General features: G+C 45.4%; 1 protein-coding gene across 1 annotated transcript in view; it reads right to left on the bottom strand.

Moving 5' to 3' along the window:
• Nid2 (nidogen 2 (osteonidogen)) overlaps positions 1–15,006 on the bottom strand; it is a 58,587-nt gene that overhangs the window by 43,324 nt on the left and 257 nt on the right. Inside the window, exons 2-4 of the mRNA XM_005377155.2 lie at positions 14,792–15,006; positions 13,959–14,267; positions 4,363–4,595 (exon numbers count right to left, since the gene is read on the bottom strand). Of these exons, the coding sequence (XP_005377212.1) occupies positions 4,363–4,595; positions 13,959–14,267; positions 14,792–15,006 (757 nt within the window). The remainder of the gene's footprint in view (positions 1–4,362; positions 4,596–13,958; positions 14,268–14,791) is intronic.

Raw genomic sequence — 15,006 nt, 5'->3', positions numbered from 1 at the left:
ACACTTCTGCTTCACGTTCACCACCAGACACATAAACAGTAACGAGTGCATACGCTGCGGTCCTGTACCAAGTGTGTGACATTCTTCACTACACTCTACAAAGTAGGGACAGCGGTCATGCCTCATTTTACTGAAGGGAAAAATGGGTTTAGAGAGATTAACTGAGATCACATAGGATTCATTTCCGTTGCTAGCACCAAAAGCCCCTGTTCTAAATATCTGTCCTACTGTATACTATGTCCAAAAGCCAAAATACTACCATAGACTGCTGAATTGCCACTGTTCTACAGAATGTTAAACACACACCCTCTTCACAGGGACTGGACTATTAATTAATCCAGAGAATGGAGAACCAATGTAAACACATTTTAAAGACATGCAAAATGTCTAAAAAGACTCGAGCAAACGTAGAATAAGTTAAGGAGGAAATAAGAACATAGATTAAGGCTGGGCATGGTGCCGCATGCCTGTAATCCCAGCACTTGGGAGGCTGAGGCAGGAGGATCACTGCAAGTTAGAGACTAGCCTGGGCTACAAAGTGAGCTCACAGCCAGCCTGAACTGCATAGGGAGACCCTGTCTCAAAAAAAAAAAAATACCTTAGTCAAAAGGAAAGGGGTCATAGGTAGAAGTTTTTCCAGAAATATTGGGAAACATCACTCTTTTTCTCCACTAGAGAAGAGCGAGGACTCCACTCAGTGTTCCAAATATCCCCGTGAGTTGATATTTTAGAGTCAGTGATATAGTCTTAAAAAAACAACTATTATATATATATATGATTTTTTAAAATAAGAGAAAATTGAGCTGAGAAGAGCCTGACTAGCTTGGACACAACAGTCTGTAGACTCTTCTGGTGTTTGTACAAAATACTACACTCGAATTCTCCCACACTGTGGAATTTCCTCCAAAGTCAGCAACGAGGAATAAGAATGACTAATAAGATAGTTTAAAAATTCACTGAGTTCCACGAGAACAACAGGCCATTGCTCTTTTCGGTAGCTATTCATCTGGATGTCTTCTACAGTATTACGATTTCTCATTTCAATCTGAAATTGTCTTTCCTTCCACCAACCCTGATGTGTAAGAGTGTGAGAATGTGTGTGTATGTGTGTGCACGTGTGCTATTGATGCCTCTGTCATTAATTTAGGGGAAAAAAGAGCATGTCTCCTTTCATAGCAGAATAAGATACGAAGCCAAAAGGAAGGATAGGGATTTTTTTTTTTAGCATAATTCATGTTTAATGTAAAATATAAAACAATATATCAACAAAGCAGCTGGTATCCCCTGTACACTATACTGTGTGTGCCTAACAATGTATGTGCATAAGAATTAATGTTGGTGATTCCTGACAAGCAAACAAGGAAAACTAAAGAAAATATGAGAAAATCATAGAGGTCTGAGAATACTTAGTTTATTATCACATTAGAGGTGTTACAGCTGTGAAGTTTTTTCTTGAATTTGGAAAACTACAAAAGCTTCAAAGAGTAGAAATATACAAATAATGTCATACGAAAGCTCAGTCAAATAACCTTCTAAAGAAATATAAATCACTAGCATGGCTTTTGTCATTGTGCACGATGGGAAGGTAACCAATCTGAGGCGACTGTAAAATCTCCAAGGTCATTTGGAGATCACAGTGACAGGAAGAATTTAATTTATTTCCTAGAAAGGGAAACGGAGCTACAAAGTAGGATAGCAAGCCTTCCTCTTCGGTTCACTAGAGGAGTTGAGGAAAACCAGATAAAATGGCTAGCGCACACACAAAAAATTATGGAGTCTCTTGGTAATTCTCCCTTTAGCCGGGTGTGGTGGCGCACGCCTGTAACCCCAGCACTCGGGAGGCTGAGACAGGAGGATTGTTGTGAGTTCGAGACCAACCTGGGCTACAAAGTGAGCTCAAGGGCAGCCTGAACAGCATAGCAAGACCCTGTCTCAAAAGACCAAAAAAAAAAAAAAAAGATGGCTAGCACATGCCTCACACACAATACCTACTTAGTTTTCACTGTCCTTTCTTCCAGGAGACAAAAAAGTATAATTTCAAAAAAATGCAAACATATGTATTCATATTTAAATATGCAGAAAAAGTATGACAAAAACTATGAATTATGTAATTTGCAACCCTTACATTGACACGAGACAAATTTATGGAAAAGAAGGATTCCATTGAGTAGAAAAATAAGTTTACTCTTTAGCGATACATACCGAAGTACTTAGGAGTGACCTGGTACGGCTCACATTAATTCAACAACATGTTGAATATTCATCTGTAAGCTGTCTTTATAATACACACCACAGTCCATACAACATCTTATAGTCTTAACATGATAATATAGACAGATATCTGACTGAAAGATGCCTATAAAACAGTGACATATGAGAAAATGCACACAATCCACTGGGTTTTAAAAGGTTTTTGCACATACCTAAAATTCTGGAAGGACTGTTACTACTGATTACACCTGACCTAGTAGGGGTAATTTTTACTTTTATTTAACATTGTTCTTTGTTGTCTCTACATTGTTTTATATGAAACATGAATTTCACTTTAAAAAATTTCTCTGTGTCCTTCATTTTGGCTCCAGGTCTTATTCTTGAGCAATGTTCTTGAGCAATTCAGAGGATTTCTGAGAGGCGTCAAACATAAAAATGAGAGAGGCCTGGAGGGGACAAGTGAAAGTGCTGTGTGTGTGTGTGTGTGTGTGTGCGTGTGCTGCATGCATGTGTGAGTGTCAGATCTTGGTAGCTTTTAGGCCTCCGGTAGAGGAACAGAACTACTTTCCCCACAGGCTCTTTGGCCTCCGCTGCCTCCCGTGGCCGTGGTAGATGTCAGCACTTATTCTAGTGCTCTGCGGTGGTTGAGCCATTGGTCTGTCTACCTTACCAGAGTACAAGTTGCTGGTATGCAGAGCCCCGGCCTTCAAAATCTGAATTTCAAATGTTTGGCCCACTCTCAGTTATTCATAATATCTGAGGAGTACAGAACCAGTGAGCTTTTGAGTAGAAGAAGAGGGTAAAAAGGAGAGAGGAGATGGAGGAGAGCATAGAGCTAAATTCCAGAATCTGGATTCCAGGGCAGCCGAGACGGAGACCTAAAGATGCCCGATGTGAAGAGAAGGACTCGGCATAAAAGACAGTAAGGGGTTCAGCTCTCTACCCCTGCGCTTTGATTGCAGCCTGGCCACTCTGAGCTCACAGGCAACTTCCTTAACTTCCTAAGCTTATCTGTAAAATCGAGAAAACAGTACTATTTGTCTCCTTTGAGTCTTGTGAATTCTCATCAAGATAACATCTGGAAGTGTTCAGCAAAAGCTTAGCAAACGATAAGCCCTCAATCAATGTCAGCTCTGAGTAACCATCTGTCACTGTCGCTGCCCTCTCTGGTGGCCGAGCAGAGCAGACGGTAGGTAAGAGTGTGAGCTGTTCCTATACCTGGAATGATGTCATGACCTGAGAAGCGGTCAGGGAAGCCAGGGAGTAACTTATGTGCTCTGGACTAGTACTCGGAAAGAAATGAAAGCAAAGACCAAAAATCCAAAACACTGTGGCTAATAAATATCATTCTGGGCTGGGTGTGGTGGCACACACGTGTAATCTCAGCACTCGGGAGGCTGAGGCAGGAGGATCATTGCAAGTTCAAAACAGCCTGAGCTACAAAGTGAGCTCAAGGCCAGCTTGAAGTGCATAGCGAGACCCTGTCTCAAAAAGACCAAAAATAAATAAATAAATAAATAAAAATAAATATCATTCTCGCTCAAACGGGACTGCCCAACGTAGTAAGGGTTATGATTAAGCAGATTACTCCACGTTGGGACGAAGGACTTGCTCCAGTTCTGGCCACACACACACACACGCACACACACACCTGCCAGAAAACCCTCAGCATGAGCTCAGGTCATGAAGGCATAAAGAAATCCTGAGACTTCTAACCATCTATCAATCTGTTGTATTTATTTATCTTTCCTCAGCTAGAGTCCTCTTCATTTAATTTTTAACAGTATTCACCCAAAAGACAAAATCACAGAGTCTCTTCCTGTGAAATGATTAATCCCCAAATCCTCCACCTAGGCAGCTATATTACTGGATATTTTTACGTGGTTCCAAAAGCAATGTTTTTCATGGCAAGCTTCAGTGGCTCAGCAAACACACACACACACACACACACACACACACACACACACACTCTTGTTTCTATTTTCTAAACCAAATAGGGCAGGAAAATAAGGGAAATTGCTCCTCCAAGGGTTCAACCTAGTTCCTGGTTTCGATGTGATGCCTTTCTTAGAGTCCACTGAGCTATTATTGAATGGCCTGTGGCCACTTGAGGTCAGGTACCCACGAAAGGCCAAGGGCTCTTTTACTTACTGGTAGAGATTTTTCACAGACTGTTCCGTGCTAGTCAGGCTGAAGTACGGTCCTTCTCTCTTCATGTCCTCAGCCTCCCCTCGGCAGAAGCCCACCCGAGCTGGGAGCAGCAGCTGGACGTTGTAAGACTCCTTGGGGCGAGTGCCGAAGAACTGCAGCCCATTGGCAGGGTAAAGAAAGAGGGCGAAGCTATCGGACCCATCATAGGCCAAAACCGCCTGGAAAGTGTTCAGCTGTGAAAAGGAATTGGAAACATCCTTTAAACAAACAGACAAACAAAACAAGAAAGCAACACAAGCAAAGCGACAAAGTACAAAGAATTTTCACCCTTCTCAGAATTCCCCCGCGGTGGTTTTCTGTTTATATTAGGACAGGTTTGCCATCACAGCAATTGTACCGCATTAACCTCCTGGAACTGGTCACGTAGGTATCACACCACGATCGCGCTGCTTCCCCTTTCCCCTCCCCCTTTCTCCAGACTGCTTCCCATCTCTGCAGTCTCCCTGTTTCCTACCATTTTTATTTTTCTCTTTAAATTACTTCTATTGAGGGTTTCTCATATCAGAGAGACCTTGTGATATTTAACTTCTATGTCTGAATGATTTCACTTAGTAATGTGGTCTCAAGATCTATCCATTTTCTCACAAGTGACTCAAATTTATCCTTCTTTAAGGCTGAGTAGTACTCCATCCCCAAATCAGCTTTAAACATAATCTCCCCTAGAACTTCCTTTTCGATTCCAAATGCAAGTTTATAACTGATATTATTTAGTCTAAGCATCGCCCATCAATTCAGATCATCAGTTAAAATATACATAGGTAAAATAGAGGTGAAAATTTTTTTAAAATTAAAGTCTCACACTTCTCTCATCTAAACCCCTCTGCAGGGGCTGCGGATTTAGCTCAGCGGCAGAGCGCCCGCCTGGCAAGCGCAAGGCCGTAAGTTTGATTCCTGGTACCGGAAAATAAGTTAACAAAAAAAAAAATAAACCCCTTCTGGAGGAACGTGAACACGGCAAAATCAACTTGTGGCAAAATGATTCCCACAGGCACTGCCCCTGTTTATAACTCTGGGTGTGCAACGTCTCTCACCTGGACGACTCACTCATCTGCATATTCTCCGCCTGTGACTGGTGGGCACTGTGTTAGGCCCCGGCTGGCCAAGAGGCCTCAGACCTCTTCATTACTTTCACAGCCTCGCCTACTCTTTCACTGCAACTCCACAGCCGTGGTCACATTACAAGTGAGAGAAAAGACGCAGGGACTAGCAGGTGTGCCCAGGGTCACGCAGCTCATTCCAGGGAGCCAGAGCCCCTGCCCTGCACCTCAGGCCAGCCTGAGCCTCCCTGCGTGCCATCCAAGGGGGTTCATCCCGCCCCTCCCAGCGCAGCTCTGCTGCGTCTTCATCAGACGACTTACTATGCCCATCTGCACCATAAGCAGCACTGCCTCTCAAACGCTGCCCCCTGGAGGTGTCCTGCGAGTCCCAGCAGGATTCTTTGCCCTCTGACACCGTTGTGAGTGTTTCCAGATCATTTCACCCCGGGTAGAGTCTCTGGGACTGTAAACCCCACTCATCTCCCCATCGGTGCCCTGCATAGCTGGCTGCCCCAAGCTCAACGCATCGTGCTTGGTGCTAAAATACACAGGAGCAAAGGACAATGCCACCGTGCCCAGGAGAGTCCTCCACTTAGAGGAGGAAAACTGCCACGGTTGGAGTTCCAGAGGAGTAACTGGGGACAGCGGCCAGAGAGACAGCAGCACCAGCGAGAGCGTGTGCCCAAGACCTCAGGGTGGGGGCAGACAGGCTCACAGTGCGCCTGGGCGTGTGGATAAACACTGTAGGAGCCAAAGCAGACCAGGGAGAGACCTCAGAGAGAGACCGGGAGCCTGAGTAGCCACAAACTCAACACCCAAGTGACTGCAGAATCGCTTTTCTTTTTTTTTTTTTTGAGACAGGGTTTCACTGTGTAGTTCAGGCTGGCCCTGAACTTACCTTTGTAGCCCAGGGTGGCTTTGAACTTGCAGGGATCCTCCTGCTTCAGCCTCCTGAGTGCTGGGATTACAGGTGTGTGCCACCATGCCCAGCCCAGAATCGCTTTTTGATGTTCAGTTTACTCTCCTATTTTCAGTAAGACTTTTGATCCTTACCTTCATCCAGCTATTATTGCTCCCCACCTTTCCAAAAGATGTTAGCAGTGCTTGATTATCTTTATTTTTTTTTTAACCGGGAATCGAACTCAGGACCTCACACTTGCCAGGTAGGCGCCTTGCCGCTGAGCTATATTCCTGGCCCAATGTTTGATTATCTTTAAAAGATGCTTATTTAGGACTCTACACTACTTCTTTCACTAGATCACACTCAACTGGAGGACATTTTAAAAATATCACTTATTTCATAAATAACATGACTCTTAGAAACATCCATTTACTGCTGACCACCATTAGCTCCTCATATTGCTAGGCAGCTAAAATTAGGCACAGAAAAAAATATTAAATCAAACTAAATAAAATAGCCCAGGGTCCTTCTCTATGTTGTTCTCTTTCTTAATGTTATTTTTTTCTCTTTCAGTGTTTAATTTTAAAGCATAGTTTTGAGGTCTTGCAGATATGGCAAAGAAATGTAGGAGTTATCTTTTTCAAGAAAAAAGTAAATATGCCAAGATCTCTGACCAAAAAAGTCATTTTGCCTGTCTTTCCTCCTTTCTTTCTTTCTTTCTTTCTTTCTTTCTTTCTTTCTTTCTTTCTTTCTTTCTTTCCTTTCTTTCACTCACTTTACAGACTAATAGACAGGGAATCCGGTGTAGTTATTGCTGAGTTTGTTGATTGTTTCATCAGCAAAACTTGACTTTTCCAAAAACAAAGACAAAGGAACGCTTTCCGGAACCTCACAGACAGAAGGCTTAACTTCTGCCCAGTGTACACAAAGGCTGTTTCCCCATCGTGTCTAATAATTCATTTTGGAGTTTTATATCAATCAGAATAAAGACAGTTCAAGTAGGGAAAGAAAAGTCAGAGGGGAAGGAGAACGAACCCCTTTTAGCAGACGTATGCAGAAGTGAGCGCAAGAATCCCATCTTAAACAGCTAAGCTTTAAAGCTCCTGCCATGAATCACCCGCAGTGAAGGGAAGATAGGGGAAATCCTGGTTCTAAGTTTAGAGAAATTCTGTAAGATAAGGTGGGTGTATAGACGGCAAAGGATTAAAGGGGATGGGGAGGGAGGATGGGGCAGAAGTAAACAGGCCTGTGAAAGGGAGAGTCTGGCTTTTCACTGTGGAATCTGAGTAGTTAGCGCTGCGTTCACTCTTTGCATGCGTCGGCCAGTACGCATTTCAATTACCACGTATTCGGTGCATTCTCAATGCCACCCCTGAGACAAGCACTCCTTACAGGTGGCAAGTGTTTAATTTCCCTAGTTCCACTGAAACAGGCAAACATCAGAAGAACAGCTTCCTTTTAAATAGAATTTATGATCCCAAACGACACTCTAAAAGAGTCTGGCAGTTTAAAAACCACCACACTCCAACGTTCTCAGTCAGTTCTACAAAACTCCACACTGAACTGCTGCAGAGCCCTCTTCACGCAGGCCTGAAAGGCTCCTCCTCCCGGACGCCCTGGCCGGCTTCCAAACCGGAAAGGTCCCGGCATTCCTAGATATAACGCTCCGCAAGAGCCCCACACACTCGGGCTCCGAAGGGAAACCCTCAGATGGGCTGCCAAGCTCTGCACGGGGGTCACTGGTTCCCAGCATCCCCAGGGTCTGAGGAGCACCAAGGGGCCGGGGGCGGGGTGTGGACAGCACAGTGCGGGTCGGGCCAGTGGCTGAGCTTCAAGGTTTCTGCCATCTGTTATCAAAGAGAGAAAGGCCAGAACCCCCAGCAGAAAGCTAGCCTCCGCCTCCGCCACGCAGATACGGGCATCACCCCTCGGTGCTGATGTGACATTCAGCAGAGCTGGGCTGACAGGTATCAAATGTGTCCTCCTAAGAGTTTCTAATTTTGCAATTTGTTAAATAATTACAGCCATCTGGCAAAAGAAAAAAAAAGTCAGAATTGTCATCTCTGTCCCCAAGGGGTTTGCCGAGGTTTACCAAAGCAAAAATGGAAATTAAGATGCTGGGTGAGTCCTCAGGGTCACTCAGTTCTCCTTCTGGTGTTCCTTAGGGCTACACGCTCTCTAGAATCAGGAAGCCATAGACTCCGACTTCTGTGTTTTCAGTTGCTGCTTGTAACCCTTCGCCTCCCACCACCTGTAGAACACCATTGCAGGCATAATGACTGCTCACCCATCTTGCTGTGTCCTATAGAACTTGCCAGCCAGGGATGGTGGCACACGCCTGTAATCCCAGCACTTGGGAGGCTGAGGCAGGAGGATCGTTGCAAGTTCGAGGACAGCCTGGGCTACAGAGTGAACTCAAGGCCAGCCTGAACTGCATAACGAGACCCTGTCTCAAAAAGATAAAAAGAAAAAAAAAAGAACTTGCCAAAAATTCAAAGATAATGCCCAGTGTTATCACATCCCTCATATTCTACCCTTCCTGACACTTAGTCTTGAGCAAAATTTCATATTTGTCTATAGTCTCTATATCTTTATAGCTGTATCTCAGACTCAGATTCAACTCTCAGTGAAGTGACAGACCTCCTTCTTTTGGACCCCAGAGCCAAAAGTCAAAATGCTACAACAAAGGGCAACTTTCTTGGTCAGTGTCATGCTTGACAGCAGATCAGAATCCCCCAGATCTCCCTTGCATTCACCTCTTAGGTCAATGCCCTGCGATGCCTTCATCCATATCTCCATCCTCAGCCCTCCTGGCCTCCTCCAGGACATGCCCTCACTCAGAACAATCTCTCCGCTACCTCATTCTCAGTATCCGTTCTTTCAGCCCTTTACAACCCAACTTAAATTCCAAGTCAACAAAAACACTCCACACTACCCCGATCTGAGTGATCCAGTTCTCCATAACCTCCCTCCTTCAATGAGACCACCATCACATTACTCCTCCCCCGAAAACAAACAAAAATACACACAAAACAACGAAAGCCCACAGCTAAAGTACACACCGGTCTTCATGTTTTCCGTGAATAAGTCCTTTGGAGGTCAACACCCCAACTCTTTTGCTCCATGAATTGCCTCTGTTAGCTCAAGAAGTCTCAGATTACTTGAGCTGATAAGCACTATCCGTGCACATCTTGTCCAGCGCAATTACACCTTGGCATTCCTGCAGTGTTAGTTAGGCATGATGTCCTGTCACACCCAGTGTGACGATCCATGGGCAGAAAGGGCACCAACTGAAACCGTTTTAAATGGTAGAGATGCCATTCCTCTGATCGCTTCAAGTTTCCAGTCCTTCACAATGTGGTGCGCCAAGATTGAAGAAAGCCATGTAAAACTCACACAATCCTTCAAGCAAAATAGATTATGTTTGCCAAACTCTGTCCTCCAAAAAACTATTAAAGCAAGAACTCAAGTCACAGGGCTCTTTAAAGTATTTAGAAGAACTTTCAACGTGGGTAATTGAAAAAACATCCTCTGTCCAAACAGAATCCTCAACTCTTTTCTAAGTGAAAACATTCTAAAGCCAATTCAGCACACAGCAATACTGAAGAATGATTTTGCTGAAAAATGTTAAAGAAAGATGGGATCTGCAAATTTTTCTCCCACCCTAACTTCACTCCCAACAAAAAAGTCAGAAAAAAAGACAAAAGATTCTTTACACAAAGGAAGCCGGGTGTGGCAGAGCATGCCTGTAATCCCAGCACTCAGGAGGCTGAGGCAGGAGGATCGTTGCAAGTTCAAGACCAGCCTGGGCTACAAAGTGAGCTCACAGCCAGCCTGAACTGCATAGTGAGACCCTGTCTCAAAAAGACAAAAAAATAAAATAAAATAATATACAAAGGACTTCGATTACCACAACGACACCCCCACAAGATAGTGAAACAAAGGAACTAGAACTTGGTTGTATGGAGCCAAAGTGGGGAATAAAGACTGGCTGAGCATTTGCTTACTAGGTCTAAGGGACTAGAATGGTACTCAGAAATGTCACCCCAGTTAATTCTCACAATAATCCTGTAAGGGGAGGTGTTGCTACCTCATTTTATAGGTGAGGAAACTAAGACCGAAGCTGAGTCACTACTTCCAAAGTCACCGGATAACCTTGCAAATCCATTTCTTTCCAAAATGTTTTTATCTCATCACTGATTTCACAACTGCCCTGAAAGTTTGGCAAGAGAAGCGTCATATCCAGGACGCAGACGACACGGAGGAAAGTAATTAACAAAGCCACCTCACCTGCATTACAACTTTTATTTTAACTAAGCCCCCAGGAAGCTGAGATCTAAATGCTGGAGCATGATTTCATGACCCCAATTCATCTCACTCGTTCTTTTCTATCTTAAAAGTGAGACACACACAGCTGGACTATCTTCAGAGCGCTGGAAGTGATGTTGGCATGAAAAGCATCCTTTACAGCAGATTTCATTCCAAGTTCAGGCTTCCTGTGAATGAAAATTGTTCCAAGGACTCTGCTGGTACCAAAATCACATCAAGACAATAAAACTCAAACCTCATTCATCGAAGTCTTTGGGGAAGGCTTAGCTATTGTTGTTTCTATTCCTATCAGTTACACCAAGGAAGTGTGGTTGGCAAAAAAAAAAAAACCCTGAAAATCAAGAAGCCTGTATTTTAAACTTGCCTTTTCCTCCTTAAGAGCAGCATTTGGACAATCACTCTGAGTTCTACTTGCCATTATCTATGAAATGCAAACGGGGCTTCTTGTACTTATCCGATAGGGTGCGTACAAGAATTGTGATGGGATGATAGTACGATAAAACACTGATGCAAGAATTTAACAAGATAGCTTGAATAAACAACATTTAATAATTATCTATGTAGTCAGTCTGCTCTTTGTCTCCTTACCTCAATAAAGCCAAAAAGAGCTCCCTTTAAAACAAAACAAAATAAAAACAGAAATCTCTGCTTAAAATACTGCAAATGCTGTCCACCATTTAAGAACTAAATCCAAATCCTCCCAGAACATGACCCACCTGGGCTCCCGGCTTCTCCGGCCTCTGCAGCCCTGTGTCTCAGTAACAAAATGCCATCTACAGAGTCGCGACACAATGTACTTTATAGCACAAGGGTGACACATGCTATTCATTCCAGCAAGACTGTTCTACTCTGCTCAGCGCAGACTGAAAGTTACTTTCTCATGGAAACCTTCCCAGATCTATCTCCCCTAAACAGGAAGTCAAAGGCAGGCTCCTCAAGCCCAGAGACTACTCTACTTATCCTACTGAAAACTAAGGAAGGCCCCCAGCAGACAGGAGTCACACTGAGTTAAAAGTACGTCCTTTCACAGCGTCTCTCCCCGTACTGACATACAGTAAGTACCAAAATGGTTTACTGAATGAATAAATCTCAATTAGGCTAGAATATAAATTATTTATATACATACATATATAAAAATATGCCATATATCAGTTTTCTAAATGACTACAAGACTATATAACAAAGTATTAGCACTGGTGACTTCCAAGTTAGTGGAATTATAAATAATGTTTCCTCCTTACATTCTGTTTTCAGTGTTTTCCATTATCAGCATGGCATATTAAATTATTATTATTATTATTAAATTCTTTTTGAGACAGGGTCTCGCTATGCAGTTCAGGCTGGCCTTGAGCTCATTTTGTAGCTCAGGTTGGCCTCAAATTTGCAACGATCCTCCTGTCTCAGCCTCCCGAGTGCTGGGATTACAGGCATGTGCCACTACACCCAGCTTTAATTTTAATGATACTTTTTGAACTTATAAACAAAAATAAATGAATGAAACAATGCTAGGGCCTTGCCTTATTTGCCTCTGTATCCTCTCCAACCTCCTACTTGGCTCAGTGTTCAACACAAAGATGTTCAATATGTTTGTTTGAATCAACCCTACATAAATTCAAATTATTTCTATGTCTAGATCTTCTTTGCCTAGTACAGGTTTTAGGGCACAGCACTCTTACTCTTAGAACACAGAAGAAAGGCTACCATGTTAAATGAGGCGGTGACCACAGCCAAGCTTCCTATGCACTATCTGTAGCTAAGAAACACTGTGATGAGTTAAAATAGATAATATGGTTTCAGCCCTTGGAGCACAAGGTTTCATATTCAGGTCTAATTTCATAGAAGGAATTTTGTACCTACTCCAGCAATGAGGCAATTTGCCATTTACCAAACTACCTTGGTCCCACCCAATGTCTATTTGGAATACTTCCAACATTGCTTCCCAAGACCAAAAGACTGGGAGCCTGGGTTGTTTTCCTTTCTGCAGATAGAGACGATAAAACACATCTCAGACAGTCTCCTGTAAATGAAAGATCATGTAATCTGGAATCTGGAGGGCAAACTGGCAAAAGCTATAAAGGATCTTCCAAAAAATACACTCCCTCTGGCCCACCAATTGCACTTCCTGGGATGTGCAAAACTTTCAATTTTTAAAAAAATTCTTCAAACCAGGCATGGTGGTGTATGCCTATAATCCCAGCACTTGGGAGGCTGAGGCAGGAGGATACTCTTTGTGAATTCAAGACCAGCCTGGGCTACAAAGTGAGCTCAAAACCAGCCTGAACTGCACAGCGAGACCCTGTCTCAAAAAGACAATAAATAAATAAATAAATAAATGAAAGTAAAAAGTGCTTCAAGGTATTATTTATAATAGTGAAAACAAAGACATAACTTAATGGCCACTGGGAACACTGGTTAAGTAATCTGTGGTCGATAAACTGGAATATCACACAGTCATAAATAATGTCATAGAAACATATTTATTGACATTGCAACATATTCAAGATATACTAATCAAAACAAGCAACCTAGGGGCTGGGGATTTAGGTCAGTGGCACAGCGCCTGCCTGGCAAGCACCAGGTCATGAGTTCAGTTCCTGGTACCGGAAAAAAACAAAAACAAAAAAAACAAACAAGCAACCTGCATTACAGCACTGGCAATGTGAACCCATTATCATTAACAGACAGCAATAGATACGCATAAAAACGCTGGAAAACCTACACACAAAAATGTTTAACAGGAGCAGTACTGGGGAGGCTGAGGCAGGAGGATCACTGAGAGTTTGAGTCCAGCCTGGGCTACAAAGTGAGCTCAAGGCCAGCCTGAACTGCACAGCGAGACCCTGTCTCAAAAAGTGGGGGAAAAAATGTTTAATAGTGGTAGAGAAATGAGCGGTTGCTCTTTTTTCAATTTCCAGTATTTTCTGATCTTTCTTTGAATGAACATATACAATCAGAAATATTTCTATACCTACTGATGAGTCCACAAATAAACTGCCCTATGTTCCCGGGGTCTTTGGCAAATGCACTCTGGTCCTCATTCCCCCAAGCAGTTTTCCCTGCGAGAGTGACCACCTGTCAGAGCCTCAGAAGATGCCGCCGGACAACGACCTTCTACACTTCCCAAGTTTTTCGGCCCTGGTGCCACCAAGAGTTCAGCACAAGAGCAGACTCAGAACAAACTCCCAGCTGGTCCCTGGGTTCCTGTTCGGAATGCAAGCCCCGCGGCTCAGCTCGCTCAGTGGGGGTGGTCGGGTCCCTTGGTCACTTACCTCCCCCGAGGGCTGAGCCCCGCGCCTGACCTCCTCGTAGGCGCCGACTCGCTCCCAAGTGGCCAGGAAGGCGTGGGTGGGGGTGAAGCCGGCGGCGGAGCGCGGGAAGCCGGCGCGCACGTAGCGGGCAGCCAGGCTCAGCACCGCCGGCGAGGTGTCCTCGCGGAACAGCACCCGGCCCCTGCCCCGGCTCGTGTCGATGTCGGCCAGGAAGGGGGCGATGGCCGGGAAGTCGGTGGGGAAATCATCGTCCACATATTGGGTCTCCCTGGGGAAGTCTTGGGTGGAGATGATGCCGTTGGTGCCCACCTAGGAGGCGAGAGAGACAAAAAGGTGACGGTCACTCAGTGCCCTGGGCGCGGCCACCGCGGCTCCAGCTGGCCCCACAGGGCGGGAAGGGGCGAGAAGCCTCTCCCTCCTCGCTGGGTGGGAGTCTCGGAGGAGGGCGACCAGCGCCTCTACGGCGACGGTCACTGCGCGGGGCACGGACCTGGGTGCCTTGAACTCGCCCACCTTCTCACGCCCCAAACGACCCTGGAGCTCCGGGGGACACCACTCGGGCTCTGCAGATGTGCTCCCTTCCCGCAGCCCTAACTGCGAGCCCTGCCTTCCTCGCTGCCCCGGGCGCGGACGTGGCTGGACGCGGGTCTTACTCCCCGGGCAGGGCAGGGCTTCCTCCCCTACGGGGCTCCGGGAGCTGCAAGGCTGCAAAGCCACTTCCCCGGGGAGGGCGGCGGAGCCTGGGACTCTTTCCTCGTCTGAAGGCAGGGTTTCGGGACGCGGTCCCGTCCCCGATCCCCGCGAAGCAGCTGCGCGCGGCGCGCAGAACTTACATAGAGGCTGCCGAACTCGGCATCCAAGAAGCGCAGCGGGAGTGCGAGCTGCAGGGGCGCCGAGCTCTCGTCGTCGCCTTCCGGCAGCAGCTGGTCTCCCCGCGACTCCCCATAGGGGAAGAGCTCGTCCGGGCGCAGCGCCGCGGCCCGCGACAGCAGCAGGAGCAGCAGCGGCAGCGGTGGCGACGGCGGCCAGGCCGCCCGGCTCCCCGGCA

This window comes from Chinchilla lanigera, unplaced genomic scaffold (assembly GCF_000276665.1).
Source record: "Chinchilla lanigera isolate Chin_1 unplaced genomic scaffold, ChiLan1.0 scaffold00008, whole genome shotgun sequence".
Classification (NCBI taxonomy): Eukaryota; Metazoa; Chordata; class Mammalia; order Rodentia; family Chinchillidae; genus Chinchilla; species Chinchilla lanigera.
Note: the sequence above shows the minus strand (reverse complement) of the source record. Positions and strands in the feature narration are given on the sequence as shown.